Source organism: Xenia sp. Carnegie-2017, unplaced genomic scaffold, assembly GCF_021976095.1.
Source record: "Xenia sp. Carnegie-2017 unplaced genomic scaffold, XeniaSp_v1 HiC_scaffold_1, whole genome shotgun sequence".
Taxonomy (NCBI): Eukaryota; Metazoa; Cnidaria; class Anthozoa; order Malacalcyonacea; family Xeniidae; genus Xenia; species Xenia sp. Carnegie-2017.
Window position 1 is genome coordinate 2,830,007 of NW_025813402.1, and position 27,252 is coordinate 2,857,258.

Consider the following 27,252-nt stretch of genomic DNA (forward strand, 5'->3'; position numbering starts at 1 on the left):
TCATACCATTGGTCCAGCATTTGGCGGGTTTGCAGCAGATGACTTGCGCACGAAATTTAAAAGGGAACTGGGACTGCTCGGTACACCATGGTCAGGCCACGCAGTGTAATGGAATTGTTTGATTGAACGCTCTTGAAGTTTATCTAATGAAAAAGATGAGTAAGGCTACAACATTACTAGTACTGAGAAGGTATTGTAGAATATAAGACAGTGTCCCATTCTTAATTTTCGAAATTGCAAATTTTTGCAAATCACTTACTACAAAACATAATAAAGACATTGTGTATATAAATACACTATATTTTGAAAAATTTTTTACAACATCGACTTTCGTGTACTTAAAAATAAACATAGTCGTGTAACAGAGCTTCTAAGATACAAACAAAAACAATTGAGTAAATTTATACCTGCCCCAACAACTTTAAATGTTCTAATGGTATAATCTGTAAGTTCAAATTCCTCCAACAACGTAACAACAAATTCACCATATTCAGCGCTTCCTTTTGATGGCCAATATTGATGACATTTTACTTTTCGATCCTCTTCCAGTCCTGTAACCTGATTCCATAAAACAATTTGTAAATGGTACGAGACTATGCAGTTTATATTATTGGATGGATAATTTAAAAACAAAACAAGTAAAACAAATTTTAAGGTTGATGAAGAATAATTTATCTAAGGCAATCTTTGCGTTTTATTTTTTCGACCACTTTACTATAAGACAATTTCCCATGTGACAGGTGATTTTCCCATGTGAGATTCCATGTGACATGTGAATACATATTACGTGACACATGAACACATCACATGTAATACATACCATAACAATTACACTGCTTAAATTTTCCCAAACCATTCGCCAGAATTGTTCACACGTCGTTTCCAATGGTCCTTGAGTTGCTATGTATGCCTTCTCTTTTTCACATCCATCCAGGTAACTGGCATTTATATAGTCATTGCCACTTGGATCAGTTTTAAGAATCACTCGATTGTCATCGTAACATAAGATATTGTTATATCGATTGCTTTCTTTGTTAACTTCTAGTTCAGCAATACTCATAGAAAGATTCGCATTCTCTCGAGGAATTGCCATGTACTCTATAGAGTAGAGACTGTTCGAGTTTGTTGCAGATTTGCGACAATGTTCATTAAATTCTGCAACAGCCAATACCTCACATGATTCAAAACCTCGATTTTCCAGTTCAATATTGTCTAAAAATCAAAAACATGGAAACATATATTGTTCGCCATCAATTTCAAGACTTTATAGGCAAAATTTGCGGTTAATTTTTTACACGAAGACTGGACAATAGAAAAACGTACATTTTTTCTTGACAGTCTCAATTTTTCTGAAATGAAGTCATGCTTTTTCATGAAAACAAAAATATATAGTTAACACAACAATGTGTAGCCAGAGAATATTGTATTTTGACTCTTTTTTTATTAGTTGCTGAATTTTATCGCCTTATAAATCTGGAATAAAGTTTGTGGAAGAGGACATAAAATTTTGGCTATCGAATCGCATATTCCATAGCTTATGGTCAGATTCAATATAATCCACTTTAACTATATAACGACCTAATGATGAATTTGACGAAACCGTCAAGGTCTGCAAAAGTAAATGTATTATTAATAATCAAGAATTACGAACAACGCTTTAAAACTTTTTTCCACGATTTATTTAAATTTGATGTTTTCAACAGAAATTTTAGTTTAAAGACAAAATTTTGTAAACAGTAACAGCTAAGCAGAAGCCCTCCCCCCCCGCGCCAATATCGACGTTCACGACAGAACCTTACCACCAATGTCGCCTTTATTCTTTTTTAAATATCCACAATAACGTACTGGCAGAGTAAAACAGATAGCAACTATTATCACACAAAATTTATAAAGTGCAATTTTGCACAACAACAATTGACTTAATGCGGTCAAACGTTCACTTATATTGAAAAATATTTTATTGAACAAGCTTTACGGGTTTCAAAGGAGGTTACTGGGATGTAACATTGTAGATATCACTTCTTTATTCATGTATCTATAGTATTACTGCTCTTACATCCCATTAATCTCTTTTATAACACGTTGAACTCTGTAGACAAACAGTCGAAAGCTTGTTCAGTGAGCCTTTGACCGCATTGTGTTAATTCTGATATCGGACACGCAATTTTTTCATTTATTACCTAAAATATTTTTTCTGTTGTTACCACGTCGTCTTCTGATGTAAAACACGGCAATTACAATCAAAATAACCAAAATGACTGCTGCAACAACAACACCAACTATGACACCAACAGGAGAGTCGTCGTCATGATCAATTTTCACAATTTTCATCGTTTGTATTGTGTCAGTCCAAGCTCTCGTTCTAATAACTGTTCTTTTATCATCCAAACCACGTTGTAGTAAACGATAAGAGCGACCTTCAGTTAACGGACCGTTAACAATGTTTATAGAAGCTGAAAGAGTCAGTTTTGAAATTTTTTTATAAACAATGTAATCGCATTTAATAAAAATAGGTACGTTGCTGACTTGTGGGTAACCGGCGAAAAATATGGCTATGAGTGGCTTCATAAAACTAGTTCAAAAATAATATGTATTTAATATTATTAACACAAAACATGGTTGGGATTCAAAAATGTGTTTTATGCTCACAGTTTAATGAAATGATGCAGTAATTTCCAACTTTTTATGCTATCACTGAGCGCCCTTACTTAGATTGCATGTCACGTGACTGTGCTTTAACGGTAAGAATGGAGTCCTTAAGATTTCTCACTCATTTTATTGAGATCAATACATTATTTTTTTCATTGAAAATCGTTTTTTGTCATTAATATCGTCATCAATTTCTGTTTTCAAACAGTTACTTGACGTGTAAATGTTGTTCACTGAACCGATAAATCAACACATTTATGACTTCTATTAATTTACACGATTCATAAAACTATATTTCCAACGATTCTGTGCGAATAATGCAGATCTTTGAAAGCGAACTTTAGTGAAGACTACGATAATTCGCTGGCCAAACTAACAAGATAAGCTCGTGTTTACTTCTGCGTAAATAAATGACAACAGGCAATAGTATATAGGTGTTGTTTTGCAGATTTGCTATAAGAGTATGCCTCAAACGATTCTGTGCCGATTGCAAATACTAATTATTTGAATGATAAAAATGCTCTTTAACAATATAGCTTTGCTTCACAGAAGATTCTCTCAGTCTGGAATCTGGACCAATGATCTATCTGGAATCATTCGAGGGAGCGAAGGAAAACATCCAAATCCCAAAACGGCATTCTTCGTCATTGTTCGTATCATCGAGGATAACGACAGACAGACAGACTGAGACTTTTTCAGTTAGCATTGTGGTAGCCGCGTCTACGCAGTGGCTACCCACAAAAATAAGTAATTTTAATACCTGCTCGTTTTTTTCTTCGTTTTGCATTCGTGAAAGAGTTTCCTTGACCAACAAGAAAGTCTTTATACATATCAAATTCCGATGATGGGAACTCTGCAGTTATGTAAGGTTCACCAGCTACTCGATTAACATAATACCTGGTCACGTTTATATCTGTATCAGGAAGTCTGAGGTTTTCAATCACTTCCAAAACGAGGATTTGATAGATTCTACATGATAAATGTTCAATAATATAAAGATAAAATTGTCAATATTCTTATTAATTTTTAGAAGGCAAACATTCAAGGCAAGAAAGTTTTCTCAGTAATATTGAAGAAAAACATTTCATTGCTACCGATGCCGCAATATTTTTTAAAAAGCTTATCGATTTCTTACAGTTAGTTAGGAATAGATTTTGATTACGGAAAAAAATCTTAGCCATGGTCTAGATCTTATTTAAACTAAATCCTTAGTAATGATGAGCGTTTTAGCGATATTAGAAATCTGAGTATATACATATTTGTTAGCTATATCTTATAGCGCAGCTATATTTAAGTTACATTATACATTCTAGTTGATGTAAATCTGGATATTTTGCTTTGGTGCATCTTAATTGGAGTAAATGTTGAAAAAACTATATATAAATTCCCTTACGTGACATTTTCATCTTGATATTCTTCCAAGGTAAACGGAATCACAGTTGATGTTATCTGCACGGAGTAAAAGCTGAAAAATAAACAAAGTTGGTATCACATAAATTGGAAAGATTGAATTAATTAGTTGATTTGAAACAAACGTGAAATATTTTATACGTTTGATTTTACTTGTCTAGAAGTAAATTAAATAACTTTGTAACTTTCCTTTCAAATACAGGGCCCTTTTTGTGAATAGAGCACGTCGTACTATTTTTGCTGATTTAACAAAATAATTCTACGCGGTATGTATAACAAAAAACAAATTTTGCACTAAACTTCAAGGAATGTTGCAGCTATTGCTTTTATATTTTATTCAGATAGTTATAAAACAAATATTTAGTTCTAAAATAAACTTAAATATTGGTTTGAATAGCGTATTTTACGTGGTAAATGATAACTAAATAACTCTAAAAGAACAGGTTGAAAACAATTCTTTATTTTAGTTTTTAACAGTTTATTTTAGAACTAACAACATTTACCACGGAAAATACGCTGTTCAAAAAGTATTCAGTATAGTTACTCAATAAGCAAATCTTTGCTAATGATAAAATAGAGATTATGAAGTTAATGAAACTAGCATTTTCAAAAAAACCTGAAGACTTACACAAATTTGTCATAACCTCCATTGAATTACTTTCTATACCATCACCAACTCTGTTTCTCGCCAAAACAGTAACATTATAACTTGAATTAGGATTCAAACCATTCAGATCTACCTGGAGCACGTCCGATTCAACAGTTAGTCTGTTATTATCACCCACCAATTGATATGTTACAACATAAATGATACTGGCAGCTTGCCAGCTCAGGTTATTCAATGGTTCCCATGTTATTCTAGCGCTGTATGGCCCCAAATGATAAGCACTAATTAAGTTGGGAGCTTTATTGGGAACTATATAAAATAATAAGAGGGTCATAAGGATTTTGGCTTTTTTATATGTCTACAACACGCAAAAATAATTAAATAATTGAAGTTAATTGAATTACCATCTTCAGTTGTGTTACAAGATATGTTTTGTTGTTTACCAAAACTTAATCTTTCGAGCGTCTGAGCAGCAACACTTACTTGATATATTGTAAACGGTTCTAAGCAAAAAAAAGCGAGAAAAGTTTACCTTGTGTCGTAGACGACAACTTTACGTACAAACATTTAAAATTAGTCTTATATACTTGCAGAAAAGTGATCAAGTGAATGCTAATTACAAGTGAAAAGTCTCAACGAAAGATTATCTCAAATATACAAATCTGTGGAATAGCTCTGCATGATAAATGTATTATTCAATCACATTTTAAAGCTTAATCATCACATTTTTAAGCAATTCTTAGTTTGGATACAAAATGTACAAACAAATTGAAGGCCAATAATGCCAACTTAATGTGCTCATTATCCTCAAAATTTGTTATAATGTTTACAATTCAACTTAATAAACTTACCCAAACTATTGTCACCAATATCTGTTTTACTTGTGTTTGGTGTTGTATAAGACTGTCTTTCTCCAAATGTATTCCACTCATCAGCATTTCTGTTTCTTAATTTTATCCAAGTAAGTTTATACAGACGAACTTTTCCATTTGGATCTAAAGGTTCTTTCCAACTGACATTTAATGACTTCTTTGCCAACTGCCCGCATGAAACATTGCTTGGAACACCAGGAACTAAAAATTCATGATAGATTTTATCATTTTTTGTGACAGTTTGACTCAACATGGCTTTCATATGCAGCACTGACTATATCAGTCAGTAAACAGAACATTAGATTAGTTGAGAGGATTTTATAGACATATTTTTTAGTATTATTATAATGTTTAACTGCCTTGAAAACATTGACAAGTGAGTAGTGTTAGGTGCTTCGTATGAGTGCAGGTTTCTAAGTTGTTTTTTTTAAATGAACCTGCATTAACGAAAAGAAGCATCACAAGTTTTGACTCCTTAAATTCGTAACGGTGATTTGGGTTCAATATACACTATAATTTGAAAACATAGTATATATAGAGTTTAAAAGTTTGAAGGTATAGTTTGTAGAAAAATTGCACTATAGTGTAAAAAATGAATTGAGTTGTTTTGCACAACTGCAAGTCCATTGTCAAGTTATGATCTAGTGGATTTGTGGCTATTAACTGTTTCACTATGAAATATGATCACGAGATAAAAATTTTTACAAATAAAAAATTATAAATTTTGATTTTCACAGCATTTTTTCTCTCTTTTCTTATGTGCAGTAAGCATACAAAGTAAATCTTCAAACAAACATAAATAAATAGATTTTAATTCATTCAACTTACCATCTTCATTAGTTCGATATTCATTTGTAGAATTTTCACTTTCTCCTATTCTGGTCGATGCACTCACTTTAACTTCATATAAACTGTATTTTTCTAAACGACAGAATGATTTTTTAGGACAGTATAATTGTTCGAAAGTAATTAAACTTTTATTTCTCAAAGAGCCTGGTGAACCTATAAACAGCGAAACATCTGCTTAGATAATTACGCTATCAGAGACGTCAGAAGGGAGGCTAAGACCCCGAACTTTTCTTGAAAGAGGGGAAGTCCCCAGTCAAGTCAATTTACATTATATTAACATGATTACTGTGAAAGAGAATAGGTCTATTTTGATTGCAAACAGGGTGTAAATATAACTTTTATTTTAGGGAAGTGTTTATTCATATATTTTGTTGTACCCAACTAATTTTTTTTGAAAGTAAAATTCTTTTCTAAAGCAACAACCTGGCGAAGCTAAGTATATGAACAAATGCCTTTTTCTCAATTAACGTTCTAGCAGTAATTTTTGCTATTAATAGTACCTTTTTAGAGACAGAAAACGATTTTAAGACAACCCATTTTTTTTTCTGATAATGCATTATTTATGTCAGGTATTCATGCTATATTTTATATTGGCATATACGTAAAAAAATTATTTAAAAATCATATATAAACGTCTTATATAACGTTTTACAATGTTCATATTTTGTTTTCATTTGTATCAAATGCATTTAATAATATGCAGAAAACAAAATACCACAGCCATTTATGTTCTTAGGTAAATAAATTAATGTGAAAATTGCAAGATTAATTTAATATCGTCTCTAAAATTTTACAATTTGTACATAAACATGCACAAGGCAATTTAAGGTAAATCATTCTTTAAAATTGATAATGCATACTGCAATGGGATACAAATTTGTAATACAAATGCTTACCAAGATTGTGCAAAATCAATGTTCTTGCGTCCGATGAAATGTTTCTGCTTTCATAACTTGTACCAGGTACAACTTTGTTGTCATCACGAAGAAGTTTATAATAAACTGTGTATGACAGTAAAATTCCATTGAACTTTTCAGGTTCATCCCACGATACATTAAGTTGAGTTGAGCTAACATTTGAAGCTCTAACGTTACGTGGTTCACTGGGAACTGTGGAAAAATAACAAGTCCATGACTCATATCAAATCTTATAATTGTGATTACAAGTTGAATAAAAGTGACTTAAAATAATGTGAAAATTACAATTGTAAACTGTAATTTAAAGCAGAGATTTCACATGTTTAATCTGAATTATGGCAAGTTTGATTTAAAAACAAAGAACAGTTTTCATTTTTAACGCCGAATATTGACTTGTTTATATTACATATTAATTCATACAACGTCTTACTGGTTTCTCCTGTTCGACTCCGTCTCTCAACAACCTCTCCTGGTCCAATCAGTGTAATAGCTTTTATGGCAACTAAGTATTCAGAAAACGGTTCTAAAACAGAAAAGAAAATTTATACACCATAACAAAGAGAAAAAATCCTAAATTTGATGTGAAATCTAATAGCTAATAAACTAAATATAAATTTTTAATGACATCATCGAGGAGACTGATTCTCATGTTTTCTTGAATTTTCTTGACTGAAACTACTTTTAACAAAAATATTAAAAAATATTTTTCAAAATGCTCACCATTCAACTTTAATATATGTGATTAAGGTTGTAACAAAAAAGAAACATTTAACAGCAAATTGAACGTTAATAAACTTGTTTCGTTTTGGTTTTAATATTTGTTGGACATGCTCAATGGATTGTATAGTCCATTCCTGTCAAAATTTGTCACTGTGAAAATCGATTATTTTATACTAGATGCTCTAAATAATTTCCGAAATCATGTTATCAACAAATTTCAAACTAAGTCTTGGTACTTTTTTTATAATCCATAAAATGTATAGCAACGTCTAATAAATTAAATGTATGCAATAAGTCAAAACGATAAATCACATTTTATCTTTTGCATTAGCACTTCCCCATACCAAAAGAAATTATCAAAGGGCTCTATACATACATACTTAAGTCGGTAATGACAAACAATGATTTGTTTCTTGCAAGATGTGCATGCCTTAAACGACCATTGACATTTTGTTTCTTATCATTGGAAACCATCTTCCATGTTACATTATATCCAGTAATTTCAGCATTTGTATTACTAGGTTCTTCCCATCTCAACAGAAGACGTGATGATGAAAGAGTAATCAGTGTAACATTCTCGGCGGGACCAGAATCTAAATGAAAACATTCACATTGTATCATATAAGAATTTAAAATAAGTTCCTATGTTCTTTAGGTAGTCTTACTAGGCTCTCCAGTTCTAAATTCACCAGATGCATTTCTTCCTTCACCTGCTGAAGTTGTTGCACTTACTTTGACTTCATAAAAACTAAATGTTTCTGAAACAAAATAAAAGAGTTTAAAGATTTATGTTCATTACTTATTTGGTATCTAAAATTATAAAAAACATCTCACCAAGATTTTGCAGTGTTAATCTCCTTTCTTGAATATTTTCCATCTTCATCCACTGTCTTTGATCAACAGTCATGTTTTTATCATTCCTTATAAGTTTATAATACACTGTATAACCAAGAATGATTCCATTTCTACGTTCTGGTTCATCCCAAGAAAGAGTAAATTCATTAAATTTGACATCAGAAATGTTTAAATCACGTGGTTCAGATGGAGCTAAATTGAATAAAAAATAATGGCAGCAATATATTTATGTCCCTAAACTATATTTTGTTTTAAAGACTTCTATTCACTTCACTTGCAGCGCTTTCGCAGTTTTCAATAAATTTAGTTGTTATGCAACTTGAATTTAAATTTTCATTTAATATTTAACATGATATAATTGCCATATTTTCAAAATGGGAACAATTTTAGTGAATACACACTACCAAACGTCGGGTATCTGCATTCGTTGCAAAGCATTTTTAACTTTATGCAATCCTACAATCGCATTTAACAAAAAAAGCGTTTCACAAATCATCGACATGAAGTAATCGTAGATAACTTTATGTGTAATATCAATTGGGATTTTTTCTTATTCTACTTTCATTAATAATAAGTCATTGCATGTAGTTATCATAATTTTAAAAAATATTTAGAGCATTTAAAAAAGTGAAAAGCAAGCAAAACTTCAATTACAAAAGTATCGCTACATTTATACCATGCAACACGAAATAAATAAAAAAGTTTTCGGTTGTCGAAAGCACCTTTAATACAATTTTGAAATACGATAAATATAGCTTCAAACTATAGCTTTTTCAATCTTTTTTCCATAGAAACAACGTGTAGAAATAGTTTATAAGTAATCGTCAATTAGACGTTGATTTCACGCTACTACTATCATGTTATTTGGTGTTCAATTTTCTAATGGTTATTAATGCACGAGAGAAACACAAAACGAAAGGAAGAACACATGTTAAAAAAAGTCCAGCAAATGGAAAGTTAAATTATTTTAGTGAACTGTTCAAAGAGGTGTGTTTGAAAATCAAGACATAAATCAGGTTGTTTTCAAGACACTCAGAAGAACTTCATTATAGATTGTAAAAAACTTCTTTAACTAGAGATTACCTGCTTCATCAGTTCTTTCACTGACATTTACAACTTCTCCATTTCCGACGATGGTAAACGCATTCAAACTTACATTATAAACAGAATATGGATCTATATTATGATAAAGTTTTTATTAAATATTTTAAATAAACTCCTTCATGAACGTTGCCTGAAAGAATAGTTCAATGCAGCTCGATTTAAAATTTTGCTGAATGTGTTCAGCAATACAAAAAGTAAATTTCACATTAGGGTAAAACTAACCAAGATTTGAAATTGAAAATGAAGTTTTGGTGCTGTTGGTACTATTCCTGTTCATGGGAACTGTTTCATTCTTATCATTTAATACTTTACTCCAAGATATATTATACCCACGAATGATCCCATTAGGATCGCTTGGTATCTCCCATGTTAAGTTCAGTACTGTGGACGATGATCTTTGTAATGTTACATTAACTGGAGGGCCAGGAGCTAAAAAAGAAAGACAACACGTTGAATGCAAAAGGCAAAAGAAAACAAATTTATGAATATCTCCATATACAAAAATAAATTTTAGTGATTATCTCAACAAAAGACACTGTTCATAACAATGCTTCAAAAATAACTTACTGTCTTCATTTGTCAAGAATTCCTTTACCGTAGAGTTCCTTCCTTCTCCAACTGAAGTTGATGCACTGACTTTGACTTTGTAAACGCTATACTTTTCTATGTCAATGAAAAAATCAAATCTTTAAAAAACCCACTTTATGTAAAACGAGAAAATGTCATGGAATTGTTGATAGTTATTGCTTACAAAAACTACGGAAACATATCAACGTAAATTGTGGCTAATCGCAATATCAATATGTATTCCAATTTTTCAACAATAATTAATCACAAAACTTTAAAAACTAATATGTAACCTCGTCAGAAATTGTGGATGCTAGTTGTTAAGCATAAATGTTCAATAAAACTACTTACCAAGAATTGTTAGAGTCAATGTTCTCACGTCTGTTGAGGTGTTTCTGCTTTTATAATTCATACTATGTACAACTTCGTTGTTGTCATCACGAATAAGTTTGTAATAAACTGTGTATGACAGTAAAACTCCGTTGAATTTTTCAGGTTCATCCCACGATACATTAAGTTGAGTAGAGCTAACATTTAAGGCTCTAACGTAACGTGGTTCACTGGGAACTGTAGAAAAAGAATATTGTTATGATTAACTAGTTGTTTTATTGACGATTTTTAATACTTGAAATAGTGTTGATTTATATATAGAAACTACTTTTCTTATCAATGCACGTTTTAAAACTGATAGTAATTTTGCATTAAAGAATTATTTCCAATAGTTGAATTGAAGCAATTTTTACTGTCACGAATGTATATTGAAATGTAGCCATGTATATAAGATTAGTAAAAAAAAACAGCAAAGAGTGAACAAAAGTTTGGAAATACAATATTAAGGAGTGAAATATTTCTATCTATCGACTAAATAACAATAGATGTTGTCATTTTATGTTTACAAATATGTGATGCTCAACTTCAAATTTGGATGAAAAATGTTCTGTTGATTGAAGTGCAATGATCGGTTGATACAAATGTTAAATACACAAACATTCATCACATAAAAACATGAGTCAGGTTGTTGAGACACTCAGCTATGTCCCAAACACAGATTTCTGAAAAGAAATCTTATCAACTTGTTTCAATTAGAAAATACCTGCTTCACCGGTTCGTTCACTGAGATCTACAGCTTTTCCATTTCCAAAGATGGTAAATGCATTCAAACTTACATTGTAAACAGAATATGGATCTATAATATGATAAAGTTTTCATTAAATACTTTAAATAAACTCCTTTATAAACTTTGGCTGAAAGAATAGTTTTATACAGTTCTATCTAAAATAGGGCTGTTCGAACTCCTGTTTTTTTTAGCTCCGGCCTCTTGTCAAATCTGAACTCCGGCTTCTAACACCAGCTCTGGCTATTTTATAACTCGAATCACTGGTTGTGGCTGGTTAATTTTGCAAGTCGCTATTCAACAGTTTAAGGTATATCATCAGTAAGATTTTTACATGTAAAGTTAAATTTCTGTACTCCGACTTTCAATCATAAATTAGCATGTGTGAACGCAATCTAGCGTCATGTTGTGTCATGCATAAAATGATTATTTTCATGCAAGTTTTTTCATTTTAGCCGATATTAACATTCGTTGATACAAAAATATATTGATCAGACACGTTTACCAAAGTTTGACAGTATTTTGCAGCCCAAACAACAGCTTCCAGAGTTTTGCCAGAGATGAACAAACTCCGGCTCCGGCAGTCAAAAATAGCCGGAGCTCAGGCCTAACTCCGGCCTCCGGTGCACAGCACTAATCTAAAATTTCTCTGACATGTGTGTTAAGTAATACAAAAGGCAATTTCTCACAAGAGTAAAACTAACCAAGATTTGAAATTGAAAATGAAGTTTTCGTAGTGTTGGTACTATTCCTGTTCATGGGAACTGTTTCATTCTTATCGTTTATTACTTTACACCATAATATATAATATCCACGAATGATCCCATTAGGATCCCTTGGTGTCTCCCACGTTAAGTTAAGTACGGACGACGATGATCTTTGTAATGTTACATTAACTGGAGCGCCAGGAGCTAAAATAAGAAAGGCAAAACGTTAAATGCAAAAGAAAAAAAAATTTATGAATGTCTCATATTCATAAATGAATTTTAGTGATTATCACAACAAAAAACACTGTTCATAAACAATGCATTCAAAAATAAACTTACTGTCTTCATCTGTCAAGAATTCCTTTACCGTAGAGTTCATTCCTTTTCCAACTACAGTTGATGCACTGACTTTGACTTCGTAAACACTGTATTTTTCTGTCAATAAAAATATCTAATCCTTAGAAAACCACTTTATATAGAACGAGGAAATTTCATGGAATTGTTGACAGTTATTGCTTTCAAAAACTACAGAGATATATCAACGTAAATTGTGGCTAATCACAATATCAATATGTATTCCAATTTGCAACAATAATAAATCGCAAAACTTTGAAAACTAACATATAACCTCGTGAGAAATTGCGGATGCCAGTTGTTATGCATAAATGATGAGTAAAACTACTTACCAAGATTTGTTAGATTCAATGTTCTCACGTCTGGTAAAGTGTTTCTGCTTTCATAATTCATACTATCTACAATTTCGTTGTTGTCATCACGAATACGTTTATAATAAACTGTGTATGACCGTAAAATTCCGTTGAAATTTTCAGGTTCATCCCACGATACAATAAGCTCAATGGAGCTACGATTTGAAGCTCTAAGGTTACGTGGTTCACTGGGAACTGTACAAAAAGAATAATGTCATGATCAACTGGTTGTTTTATTGACGGTTTTTAATACTTAAAATAGTGTTGATTTATATATAAAGACTACTTTTCTTATCACTGCACGTTTTAAAACTCATAGTAATTTTCGCATTAAAGAATTATTTCCAATGGTTGAATTTAAATAACTTTTACTGTCACGAATGTACAACGAAATGTAGCCATGTATATAAGATCAGTCAATTAAAAAACGAAGATTGAACAAAAGTTTGGAAATACAATATTAAGGAGTGAAATATTTCTATCTATCGACTAAATAACAACGGATGTTGTCATTTTATGTTTACAAATATGTCATGCTCAACTTAAAATTTGGATGAAAAATGTTCTGTTGATTGAAGTGCAATGATCGGTTGATAAAAATGTTAAATACACAAACTTTCAAAACATAAAAACATGAGTCAAGTTGTTAAGACACTAAGCTATGTCTCAAATACAGATTTCTGAAAAGAAATCTTATCAACTTGTTTCAATTAGAAAATACCTGCTTCACCGGTTCGTTCACTGAGATCTACAGCTTTTCCATTTCCAAAGAAGGTAAATGCATTCAAACTTACATTGTAAACAGAATATGGATCTATAACATGATAATGTTTTTATTAAATACTTTAAATAAACTCCTTCATAAACATTAACTGAAAGAATAGTTTTATGCAGCTCTATCTAAAATTTCGCTGACATGTGTGTTAAGTAATACAAAAAATAACTTTCTCATTAGGGTAAAACTAACCAAGATTTGAAATGGAAAACGAAGTATTGGTGGTGTTAGTACTATTCCTGTTCATGGGAACTGTTTCATTCTTATCATTTAATACTTTACTCCAAGATACATTATACCCACGAATGATCCCATTAGGATCACTTGGTATCTCCCATGTTAAGTTAAGTACTGTGGACGATGATCTTTGTAATGTTACATTAACTGGAGGGCCAGGAGCTAAAAATAGAAAGACAACACCTTGAATGCAAAAGGCAAAAGAAAACAAATTTATGAATATCTCCATATTCAAAAATAAATTTTAGTGATTGTCTTAACAAAACACACTGTTCATAAACAATGCTTCAAAAATAAACTTACTGTCTTCATCTGTCAAAATTCCTTTACCGTAGAATTCCTTCCTTCTCCAATTACAGTTGATGCACTCACTTTGACTTCGTAAACACTATATTTTTCTATATTATAATAAAAAATTTAATCTTTAAAAAACCACTTTATAAAAAACGAGAAAATGTCATGGAATTGTTGACAGTTACTGGTTACAAAAACTACGGAGACATATCAACGTCAGTTGTGACTAACCGCATTATCAATATTTATTCCAATTTGCAACAAGAATAAATCACAAAACTTTAAAAACTAACATATAACCTCGTGAGAAATAGTGGATGCCAGTTGTTATGCATAAATGATGAGTAAAACTACTTACCAAGATTTGTTAGATTCAATGTTCTCACGTCTGGTAAAGTGTTTCTGCTTTCATAATTCATACTATGTACAACTTCGTTGTTGTCATCACGAATACGTTTATAATAAACTGTGTATGACCGTAAAATTCCATTGAAATTTTCAGGTTCATCCCACGATACAATAAGCTCAATGGAACTACGATTTGAAGCTGTAAGGTTACGTGGTTCACTGGGAACTGTACAAAAAGAATATTGTCATGATTAACTGGTTGTTTCATTGACGGTTTTCAATACTTAAAATAGTGTTGATTTATATATAGAAACTACTTTCCTTTTCACTGCACGTTTTAAAACTCATAGTAATTTTTGCCTTAAAGAATTATTTCCAATGGTTGAATTTAAACAATTTTTCTTTTCACGAATGTATAATGGAAATATAGCCATGTATATCAGATTTGTCAAATAAAAAACGAAGCGTGACCAAAAGTTTGGAAATACAATATTAAGGAGTGAAATATTTCTATCTATCGACTAAATAACAATAGATGCTGTCATTTTTTGTTTACAAATATGTCATGGTCAACTTAAGATTTGGATAAAAAATGTTCTGTTGATTGAAGTGCAATGATCAGTTGATACAAATGTCAAATACACAAACATTCATAACATAAAAACATGAGTCAGGTTGTTCAGACACTCAGCTATGTTCCAAATACAGATTTCTAAAAAGAAATCTTGTCAAATTGTTTCAATTAGAGATTACCTTCTTCACCGGTTCGTTCACTGAGATCTACAGCTTCTCCATTCCCAGCGGAGGTAAATGCATTTAAACTTACATTGTAAACAGAATATGGATCTATAACATGATAATGTTTTTATTAAATACTTTAAATAAACTCCTTCATAAACATTAACTGAAAGAATAGTTTTATGCAGCTCTATCTAAAATTTCGCTGACATGTGTGTTAAGTAATACAAAAAATAACTTTCTCATTAAGGTAAAACTAACCAAGATTTGAAATGGAAAACGAAGTATTGGTGGTGTTGGTACTATTCCTGTTCATGGGAACTGTTTCATTCTTATCATTTAATACTTTACTCCAAGATACATTATACCCACGAATGATCCCATTAGGATCACTTGGTATCTCCCATGTTAAGTTAAGTACTGTGGACGATGATCTTTGTAATGTTACATTAACTGGAGCGCCAGGAGCTAAAAAAGAAAGACAACACGTTGAATGCAAAAAAAAACAAATTATGAATATCTCCATATTCACAAATAAATTTTAGTGATTATCTCAACAAAACACACTGTTCATAAACAATGCTTCGAAAATAAACTTACCGTCTTCATCTGTCAAAATTCCTTTACCGTAGAATTCCTTCCTTCTCCAATTACAGTTGATGCACTCACTTTGACTTCGTAAACACTATATTTTTCTATATTATAATAAAAAATTTAATCTTTAAAAAACCACTTTATAAAAAACGAGAAAATGTCATGGAATTGTTGACAGTTACTGGTTACAAAAACTACGGAGACATATCAACGTCAGTTGTGACTAACCGCATTATCAATATTTATTCCAATTTGCAACAAGAATAAATCACAAAACTTTATAAACTAACATATAACCTCGTGAGAAATGGCGGATGCCAGTTGTTATGCATAAATGATGAGTAAAACTACTTACCAAGATTTGTTAGATTCAATGTTCTCACGTCTGGTAAAGTGTTTCTGCTTTCATAATTCATACTATCTACAACTTCGTCGTTGTCATCACGAATACGTTTATAATAAACTGTGTATGACCGTAAAATTCCGTTGAAATTTTCAGGTTCATCCCACGATACAATAAGCTCAATGGAGCTACGATTTGAAGCTCTAAGGTTACGTGGTTTACTGGGAACTGTACAAAAAGAATAATGTCATGATTAACTGGTTGTTTCATTGACGGTTTTCAATACTTAAAATAGTGTTGATTTATATATAGAAACTACTTTCCTTTTCACTGCACGTTTTAAAACTCATAGTAATTTTTGCCTTAAAGAATTATTTCCAATGGTTGAATTTAAACAATTTTTCTTTTCACGAATGTATAATGGAAATATAGCCATGTATATCAGATTTGTCAAATAAAAAACGAAGCGTGACCAAAAGTTTGGAAATACAATATTAAGGAGTGAAATATTTCTATCTATCGACTAAATAACAATAGATGTTGTCATTTTATGTTTCCAAATATGTCATGGTCAACTTAAGATTTGGATAAAAAATGTTCTGTTGATTGAAGTGCAATGATCAGTTGATACAAATGTCAAATACACAAACATTCATAACATAAAAACATGAGTCAGGTTGTTCAGACACTCAGCTATGTTCCAAATACAGATTTCTAAAAAGAAATCTTGTCAAATTGTTTCAATTAGAGATTACCTTCTTCACCGGTTCGTTCACTGAGATCTACAGCTTCTCCATTCCCAGCGGAGGTAAATGCATTCAAACTTACATTGTAAACAGAATATGGATCTATAACATGATAATGTTTTTATTAAATACTTTAAATAAACTCCTTCATAAACATTAACTGAAAGAATAGTTTTATGCAGCTCTATCTAAAATTTCGCTGACATGTGTGTTAAGTAATACAAAAAATAACTTTCTCATTAAGGTAAAACTAACCAAGATTTAAAATGGAAAACGAAGTATTGGTGGTGTTGGTACTATTCCTGTTCATGGGAACTGTTTCATTCTTATCATTTAATACTTTACTCCAAGATACATTATACCCACGAATGATCCCATTAGGATCCCTTGGTATCTCCCATGTTAAGTTAAGTACTGTGGACGATGATCTTTGTAATGTTACATTAACTGGAGGGCCAGGAGCTAAAAAAAGAAAGACAACACCTTGAATGCAAAAGGCAAAAGAAAACAAATTTATGAATATCTCCATATACACAAATAAATTTTAGTGATTATCTCAACAAAACACACTGTTTATAAACAACGCTTCGAAAATAAACTTACTGTCTTCATCTGTCAAAAACTCTTTTACCGTAGAATTCCTTCCTTCTCCAATTACAGTTGATGCACTCACTTTGACTTCGTAAACACTATATTTTTCTATATTATAATAAAAAAATCTAATCTTTAAAAAAACCACTTTATATAAAACGAGAAAATGTCATGGAATTGTTGACAGTTATTGCTTACAAAAACTACGGAGATATATCAACGTGAATTGTGACTAACCGCAATATCAATATGTATTCCAACTTACAACAGTAATAAATCACAAAACTTTAACAACTAACATATAACCTCGTGAGACATTGTACATGCCAACTGTTATGTATAAACCATGATAAACAAACCAGTTACCAAGATTTGTTAGATTCAATGTTCCCACGTCTGGTAAAGTGTTCCTGCTTTCATAATTCATACCATGTACAACTTTGTTGTTGTCATCACGAATACGTTTATAATAAACTGTGTATGACAGTAAAATTCCATTGAAATTTTCAGGTTCATCCCACGATACAATAAGCTCAATGGAGCTACGATTTGAAGCTGTAAGGTTACGTGGTTCACTGGGAACTGTACAAAAAGAATATTGTCATGATCAACTGGTTGTTTCATTGACGGTTTTAATACTTAAAATAGTGTTGATTTATATATAGAAACTACTTTCCTTATCAATGCACGTTTTAAAACTGATAGTAATTTTGCTTAAAGAATTATTTCCAATGGTTGAATTTAAACAATTTTACTGTCACGAATGTACAATGAAATGTAGCCATGTATATCAGATTAGTCAAATAAAAACGAAGAGTGAACAAAAGTTTGGAAATACAATAAGGAGTGAAATATTTCTATCTATCGATCAAATTACAATAGATGTTGTCATTTTATGTTTACAAATATGTCATGCTCAACTTAAAATTTGGATGAAAAATGTTCTGTTGATTGAAGTGCAATGATCGGTTGATAAAATTTTAAATACACAAACATTCATCACATAAAACATGAGTCAGGTTTTTAAACACTCAGCTATGTCCAAATACAGATTTCTAAAAGAAATCTTGTCAACTTCTTCTAATTAGAGATTACCTGTTTCACCGGTTCGTTCACTGAGATCTACAACTTCTCCATTCCCAACGAGGGTAAATGCATTCAAACTTACATTGTAAATAGAATATGGATCTATAACATGATAAAGTTTTTCTTAAATACTTTAAATGAACTCCTTCATAAACATTAGCAGAAAGAATAGATTTATGCAGTTCTATCTAAAATTTCGCTGACATGTGTGTTAAGTAATACAAAAAATAACTTTCTCATTAAGGTAAAACTAACCAAGATTTGAAATGGAAAACGAAGTATTGGTGGTGTTGGTACTATTCCTGTTCATGGGAACTGTTTCATTCTTATCATTTAATACTTTACTCCAAGATACATTATACCCACGAATGATCCCATTAGGATCCCTTGGTATCTCCCATGTTAAGTTAAGTACTGTGGACGATGATCTTTGTAATGTTACATTAACTGGAGGGCCAGGAGCTAAAAAAAGAAAGACAACACCTTGAATGCAAAAGGCAAAAGAAAACAAATTTATGAATATCTCCATATACAAAAATAAATTTTAGTGATTATCTCAACAAAACACACTGTTTATAAACAACGCTTCGAAAATAAACTTACTGTCTTCATCTGTCAAAAACTCTTTTACCGTAGAATTCCTTCCTTCTCCAATTACAGTTGATGCACTCACTTTGACATCGTAAACGCTATATTTTCCTATATCAATAAAAAAATCTAATCTTTAAAAAAACCACTTTATATAAATCGAGAAAATGTTATGGAATTGTTGATAGTTTCAGCTTAAAAAAGCTACAGAGATATATTAACGTGATTTATGGCTAATCGCAATATCAATATGTATTCCAATTTGCAATAATAATAAATCAAAAAACTTTAAAAACTAACATGTAACCTCGTGAAAAATTGTGGATGCCAGTTGTTATGCTTAAATGATGAGTAAAACTACTTACTAAGATTTGTTAGATTCAATGTTCTCACGTCTGGTAAAGTGTTTCTGCTTTCATAATTCATACTATGTACAACTTCGTCGTTGTCATCACGAATACGTTTATAATAAACTGTGTATGACAGTAAAATTCCATTGAACTTTTCAGGTTCATCCCACGATACAATAAGCTCAATGGAGCTACGATTTGAAGCTGTAAGGTTACGTGGTTCACTGGGAACTGTAGAAAAAGAAGATTGTCATGATTAACTAGTTGTTTTATTGACGGTTTTTAAAACTAAAAATACTGTTGGTGCACAAATAGAAACTATTTTGCTTATCAATGCACGTTTTAAAACTGATGGTATTTTTTGCATTTTAGAATCATTTCAAATGGTTGAATTGTAACAATTTTCAGCAACTGTTCCGAATGTATAATGAAATGTAGCCATGTATATCAGATTAGTCAAATAAAAAACGAAGAGTTAACAAAGTTTGGAAATACAATATTAAGGAGGAAAATATTTCTATGTTGTTGAAACGTCCAAAAATGAAATCAGATAACATTCATCGTCAATATAACAGCTATATTATCCTGTCAATAATATAATCTTCTATCGACTAAACAACAATAGATGCTGCCATTTGATGTTTGAAAATAGCTCTACTTAAAACTAGGATGACAAGTTCTTTCGACAGAAGTGTCATAATAGTCCAGCTGTTAATGACAAAATTCTTCACTTTGATGATACAAGTATGAAACTTTCTCACATTCTTACTATGCCTAGTAACACAAAATTTTGATATAGGGCCAGCCCATATTTTACATTTAAAACGAGTTCTGCGAATGTCGTGTTTGATGACGTAATCGGTAGTAAAAAAAATAAAGTTCAGAGAAATCTGCAATTTCCCTGTATATTCTTATACAACAGCTAAAGACGATAAAAAAACTATATCACAACTTTTGCTTTTGAGCAATACATTCTGAAATATTCTACATTAAAAGTGTTTTAAAAATGCTGACTCAGCACTTTTGTTTAGTGTTATTGCTCTTTCTTAAATACATTGGAAAAGCGCCTAACGAAGAACAGTAATATTAAAATAATTTTAATGCCCTCATGTTATTGACAATCACCCCCACAATTACACAAACGAGTACAAACTAAATGTGCTTTGACGCATTTACAACGACTAGAACATGAACTTTTGCATCCGCAACGAATAAGTTCATAACAGGCATCTTTAACTTGAGGGAGATTTGTCCACTTTGGTAACCAAAAATTTTCATCACGGTACCAGCCTCAACCTGACGGAGTTGGTATAACCTGCTCTTTCAAGCAGCACTGCCCCCAGAAAAATCCACCTTGCAACAATGCACGCTTACTGTGCTGGAGCAACGCTTCTTGGGTTGGTGGAATGTTATCCAGTGTTCTGGACTTTTTTGCAAACAACTCTTGTCTAGCCTCATTGACTCTGGTAAGATTACTTGTACGATCGTATAAGAGGACCACATATCGCTCAATCACCTGCAAAACATTATATGAATCATAATAGAGACCTTATTTGATAGATAATACATGCCTTTGGCGGTTTCTGATTTACCTGCAAGGACGAACAATCAATCCTTTCTGGCAACAAATTTAGCTCTTGCAACGCTAATGTTAGCTCTGGAAATATAATCCATACATCCCATGCAGTTTTCTTTCCTCGACCTCCAAAAAAGGAAACAGTATCACACCCAGTAAAAGCGTGAAACAACGGTAGAACAGATGCCTTGTCAGGTCCGATAGTCGATGCAATTGTATGCGCGGGAATATAACGCGAGTGCTTTCCTGTGCCATAAAGAATCCATAATTCTTCTGCTTTGATGTTTTTCACAATTGAAATGGCCAGTATCAATACGTCAGTATCATTTGTTCTTACAACAATCCTCTGGTGGCCGCAGTCACTTGCATCTAACACGTGCACCATCAATCGTGTGTCAGCCTCTTCATGATTACATGGTTCCAACATTGATACTTCGGTTCTTTTAGGGAAGCACAAGACCTTTTCTTCAAATGTACTGTAAATTTCTCTTCCTTCTGGAATCTGCTGGGAAATAACTTTCTGCGCTAAGAAATTGAACAGATCCATTTTGTTGGCATCTACGCGCAGGAAGCCCTTCCAGTCAGTAGGGATACGTGCTGTCGATGAAACCTTGCGGCGTTAACCAAAGCCTCTCTTCTCCCGTGTGTTTTTTTTCAGCGAATCCTCTTTGTATACATCCCACACTAAATCAATTCTTTTAGCTGATTGAAATTGCTTTAACACATAAGGAATGAAAGCAAACTGAGCGTACTCTTCGAACGTTTCCCAAGTTCCAGGTGAAATCATTTGAACAACAACAGCCCCGTCTAAAATAATAACATCGGGAGTTGGTGACTGAACTTTGGTAATGGGCTCGATACACTTTGTCAAGTCTGCTTTATTACCAGTACGCAAACTTCCTGCTTGTGAGAGAGATGGTGGCCATGGTTGGTTCTCATATTTAAAGAAATCATCGAGATCACCACTTCGATTTTGACTGGCTATATACAATCTTGAAAATAAAGCACAGTCTAGTTTCAGAGTTTGTATATTTACTTTATCTTTTGACGAAACTCTTTTTCTTCCTGTTTTAAACGTTGGCAGATTATTTTTTTCAACGTTTCAGTAATACTCTTGCTTCTCTCAACAAATCTTTCTTTAACAAATGCTTGATATTGTTCTTCTCCAAGGGTTACAACATTCTTCACCGTGTCAACAACGGAACTGTTCATCACGTCATTTGTGTGGATGGCAAATAGGTCTTCGCTCTCTTCTACAAAAGGATTCCCCATCGCTTGAAAATTGGAGACGACATTTGAGACATCTTTATAAAATTCTCTTTGAATGGATGGAGTTTGCTCATGGTGTAGCTGACTGTCTACATGTGTACTCATCTCGAATTCCCTAATTATTCGTGCAATTTCTGGACCTGCAATCATCCATCTCCTTAAAGCTGAAAGGTTTTCGGTTAGTCCCACAGCACCACCTTCTCCCTTTACCACTGCATTAACTTGCTCGTGAGCATGATCTAATGCTATAGCTGAAAACTGTTTCTTCGTTTTATGCACCACAAACGAACCCTTGGAGAACTGGTTAAAGACGTCAGGGTGTTTGAATGGAAGCTCCGACATATCACGGATATGGACAGAAAGCCATCTTGCATAATTAACATTGTCCAAAGCAAACATCCAAGGGACAAGTTGCTTAATTGACTGGAAGTATAAGGAGAAATTAGCTTCTCTAAATGATCGCACTAGTTGTAAACAGAGTAATTCTAGTTCCAAAACTCTGGTCCAATACAGAAACTGAGGATGATCCTTTGACATATCTTCTTTCCAAATAGGTTTTTTCAATTAGATTATTCTGAATGCTAACACAAGTAAGGTAATAAATCTCAAAGAAACTTAATTGAATGTTCTTCATTTTTTCGATACGATTTATCATTGCACTATGGTGAAAGCCGGAGGGCACATTGTTATACACTTTATATATAATATATATGAAAATGCTGACTCAGCCTTTTCAGAATATTCCATGCACAGTATTTGGGAAAGTATTGCCCAAAAGAAAAAGTTGTAATATAGTTTTTCTATCGTCTTTAGCTGTTGTATAAGAATATACAGGGAAATTGCAGATTTCTCTGAACTTTATTTTTTTTACTACCGATGACGTCATCAAACACGACATTCGCAGAACTCGTTTTAAATGTAAAATATGGGCTGGCACTATATCAAAATTTTGTGTTACTAGGCATAGTAAGAATGGGAGAAAGTTTCATACTTGTATCATCAAAGTGAAGGGTTAGGTGTTTTTTTCGTCGTTAACAGCTGGACTATAATATGTTATCACAAATGTTAAATACACGAACTTTCATATAAAAACATGAGTCAGGTTGTTGAGACGCTCGGCTACGTCCTAAATACAGATTTCTAAAGAGAAATCTTGTCAACGTGTTTCAACTAGATATTACCTGCTTCATCAGTTCGTTCACTGACATTTACAACTTCTCCATTTCCAACAAAGGTAAATGCATTCAAACTTACATTGTAAACAGAATATGGATCTATAACATGATAAAGTTTTTATTTAATACTCTAAATAAACTCCTTCATAAACATTAACTGAAAGAATAGTTTTATGCAGCTCAATCTAAAATTTCGCTGACATGTGTGTTAAGTAGTACAAAAAATAACTTTCTCATTAGGGTAAAACTAACCAAGATTTGTAATGGAAAACGAAGTATTGGTGGTGTTGGTACTATTCCTGTTCATTGGAACTGTTTCATTCTTATCATTTAATACTTTACTCCAAGATACATTATACCCACGAATTATCCCATTAGGATCTCTTGGTATCTCCCATGTTAAGTTAAGTACTGTGGACGATGATCTTTGTAATGTTACATTAACTGGAGGGCCAGGAGCTATAAAAAAGACAACACGTTAAATGCAAAAGAAAACAAATTTATGAGTATCTCACATTCACAGATAAATTTTAGTGATTATCAACATTTAGTGATTGTCAAATCATAATGATGAATAGGTACGTATAGCGTACATGAAGGTAGCTGTAACAGTAATGGAGTCACAAGCAAACAAGATGAGTTCTAATAAGAATTATGTATTCATAAGCTAACTATGGGTCAAACTAGTGTGCGAAATAACGGTGTGCAATGTGAAATTTGTCAATGTCAAGCTTAATCTTTACTGATCTTTACTTTATAAACGAGTGCGTTGCACGACATTAAAATCCATGTTGGCACAATGTCATCAATTTAAAAGACGTTGTCACTGAGACTGGGAAGTCTGTCAACTGTCTACATACATGGTGCTTATATGCTTATTACAATAGGGGTGTAGTACAATGTTAATGTCAATTTTTGCATTTGCGTTGTTTTGTACATCTTTAAATACTGTTTTTGGCATCATAGCTATTTTGAGTATTTTCAGTAAATTTGGGACACATTTTGATTTTGATTCTTAAAAGTTAGAGAAAAAAAACTTAAATAGTCCAAATTTTAAGAATAAGAATAAGTGAATTTTGATTTTAAATAAGCCTAACGTGAGAAAAAGAAGCCAAATTTGGCTCAAAATATTAAGCCAAACGGGCAACCTTGATCAGCCATACTTTTTGCTTTTACATATTGTTTATAATTTTCAATAGAAGTCATTAAATTTTCAATATGAGTATTTATATGATTGGTCATTGCATAAAAATAGCCAAACTAGCAGTGTGAGTGGTATATGACTGTAAATTGCATACATGCAGCAAGTCAGCAACTAATTAGATAAGTCATTTAACTTTAATTAAAATTTGTTAAGATAATGGCGTAAAAAACTTTTTATCGTGCATCTGCAATCAAAAATGTGTTACGTATTGCAATGAAAAATGTTGCTAATTGCAACAGAAGTAAAACAGACAATATCATAACCTTCGGGCTTCAGCTCAAGTCGAATTTTAACAGGCGTTTGACGAAAACAAAGCCTGTGGTTGTGGATACTTCATGTAACTTAAGAATTTCTCATAAAAAAATGTCACTGTCCTAAACTTCAAACAACATATGCTAAGCTTTAATTAAACTTAATGATGCTACGATAGTTGAAATATGTTAAACAATATCATAGGCAGCCCAGAAATCTGTTTAGGTTTTTTATGCAATCGATTAATAATGTAAATAGTACATAAATTCCTTGATTTACGTGCAATGTTTGACAGACCATACATAACCTTTTTTTGAACACTTATGTATGGTCAAAATATAAGACTGTTAAGACCGTACATAAGTGGAGTCACGCAAGATAGCGCACGTGACAAACATTGCACATAAATCAAGGAATGTATGTACCATTTACATAAATCGATTGCGTAAAAACCTAAACAATTTTAAGTAGAAATGGAGCATCGAGCAACATGCTCTATTTCCGACATGCTCCATTTCGGAATTTCCTTAAAGTATTAAAACCCTTGCAAATTATTTGATATTTCACATTTGCTTTCAGCTAAACATGTACAAATGACGTACATTATTAACGATGCTTCTGTAGCGTATGAATAGCGTTTAAACCTGCCGTACATCTCGTGACTTTGTAAAAAATTAAAATGTTTGTCTGTTTCGCATTATTGTTGTTTTATAAAAGAAATAAAAGATTTTTTCGTGTTTGCACTGTCTTATGTAAACCTCGGAGACGTTTGTGAGAACTCTCGAGCATGTGCAACCTGGTCTTGGGATTGTACTGATCTGCTCTCGAGTTCTCTCAAAGGTCTCCTCATTTTGCATAAGCCCGTGCAAACACAGTAAACATCTTTTATTTCCTAAATGAAATGAAATGACTCTTATGACTTGCAATATTGAGTTTCAGATTTGACCACAAGTACAACTGACTGAACAGCGACTGTAGTGAGCCTGTTGATAAAGCCCCTTGGTTAGCTGCGCATGCGCACAGCTATCCACAAAAATATATAACATATTTGCTAAACAATTGATTGACTAGTCCTGCAATAAAGTAAATGGTTTGAACCCTGGAGTATCGTTACATGCCTGCAATGGAAATTTATGAACATCATTATCTACTTCTTTAGGAATCTTTGAATGTTGCAGCGAGCCTGCGAACAGAGTAGGACTATAATTAACCAAGCTGTTTATGCCAATCAATATAAGGCAATATTTGAGTCTGTCTTAAGAAATATTTGAGTCTGTCTCCTCGGGTTTTGGGCGTTTTAAAACCTCGTCAAATCAACTAAGCAGCTGCATTTGTAGCCATTTGATTCAACTTACGTAAACATATATTTAAAATAATCTCACACACAAAAAAAATTCAGCTTGCTTCCAATAACAGCGCATTCGTGCATTTACATGAAATATACGTTAAAAATCTTGACAATTAAGAATCAAGTTAGACTTTATTAAACTTTGAACTTTATTAAACTTTTTCTTGGAGAATAAGAAAACGGAGTTTAAATCAATATTGAAAAATTTACCTGAGTTAACTGTAGACAGAAAAATCCAGACGAATGTCGAGACGAACAAGGAAGCAAATTTCATAGTTTTGTAGATTTGATTTGAGTAAAAACAAGCGTCGATACTGGTAAACACCCAGTTATATTTAATTTTCTCTTCCGAGCGCAACAATGTAAACGCGGAATGCAACTATTTGAAATTAAGTGATAAAGATTATGACAGGTTCGCAATGCATAGCATACAAAATATAATTTGCTTATACTTTCGTCCAGCATAAATTAAAATTTCGCCGACATGAAACAATAAGAAGTTAGTGGTGTATGGCAAGTTCTAATAGTTCAATAGAAAGAGTCCGCTCTCGCTGACCGCCATCCACAATGCCAATATACAATACACTCCTGTGAAATGCTAATACAAAATGACAAATTTGCGATAACTTTGACTTTTTGAGTGTGCCAATCAAGGAGTCA

At 32.2% G+C, this 27,252-nt stretch overlaps 2 protein-coding genes across 4 annotated transcripts; both read right to left on the bottom strand.

The window, feature by feature from the left end:
* On the bottom strand, positions 1 to 4,049 carry LOC124446295 (receptor-type tyrosine-protein phosphatase S-like). The gene is made up of 6 exons (XM_046997168.1): positions 4,043 to 4,049; positions 3,410 to 3,592; positions 2,181 to 2,453; positions 821 to 1,212; positions 408 to 558; positions 1 to 143 (listed from the first exon to the last, which is right to left on the bottom strand). The coding sequence occupies exons 1-6, from the start codon at positions 4,047 to 4,049 to the stop codon at positions 1 to 3; spliced, it is 1,149 nt and encodes a 382-aa protein (XP_046853124.1).
* LOC124457261 (phosphatidylinositol phosphatase PTPRQ-like) lies at positions 3,429 to 27,041 on the bottom strand. Of its 3 annotated transcripts, XM_047007573.1 has the most exons (26): positions 26,803 to 27,041; positions 24,041 to 24,247; positions 23,795 to 23,887; positions 19,784 to 19,999; positions 19,434 to 19,529; positions 19,086 to 19,292; positions 18,840 to 18,932; positions 13,058 to 13,273; positions 12,711 to 12,806; positions 12,369 to 12,575; positions 11,644 to 11,736; positions 10,902 to 11,117; positions 10,551 to 10,646; positions 10,206 to 10,412; positions 9,963 to 10,055; positions 8,859 to 9,071; positions 8,690 to 8,782; positions 8,405 to 8,617; positions 7,735 to 7,827; positions 7,284 to 7,496; positions 6,367 to 6,459; positions 5,518 to 5,739; positions 5,071 to 5,169; positions 4,688 to 4,975; positions 4,043 to 4,114; positions 3,429 to 3,618 (listed from the first exon to the last, which is right to left on the bottom strand). In XM_047007573.1, exons 1-25 carry the CDS (start codon positions 26,864 to 26,866, stop codon positions 4,095 to 4,097), a joined length of 3,747 nt encoding a protein of 1,248 aa, XP_046863529.1. In that variant the 5' UTR covers positions 26,867 to 27,041; the 3' UTR covers positions 3,429 to 3,618; positions 4,043 to 4,094. The 3 variants fall into 3 exon arrangements, with proteins under 3 accessions (XP_046863529.1, XP_046863588.1, XP_046863649.1); XM_047007632.1 differs by lacking the exons at positions 10,551 to 10,646; positions 10,902 to 11,117; positions 11,644 to 11,736; positions 12,369 to 12,575; XM_047007693.1 differs by lacking the exons at positions 7,735 to 7,827; positions 8,405 to 8,617; positions 8,690 to 8,782; positions 8,859 to 9,071.
* Between the last annotated feature and the right edge of the window lie 211 nt (positions 27,042 to 27,252).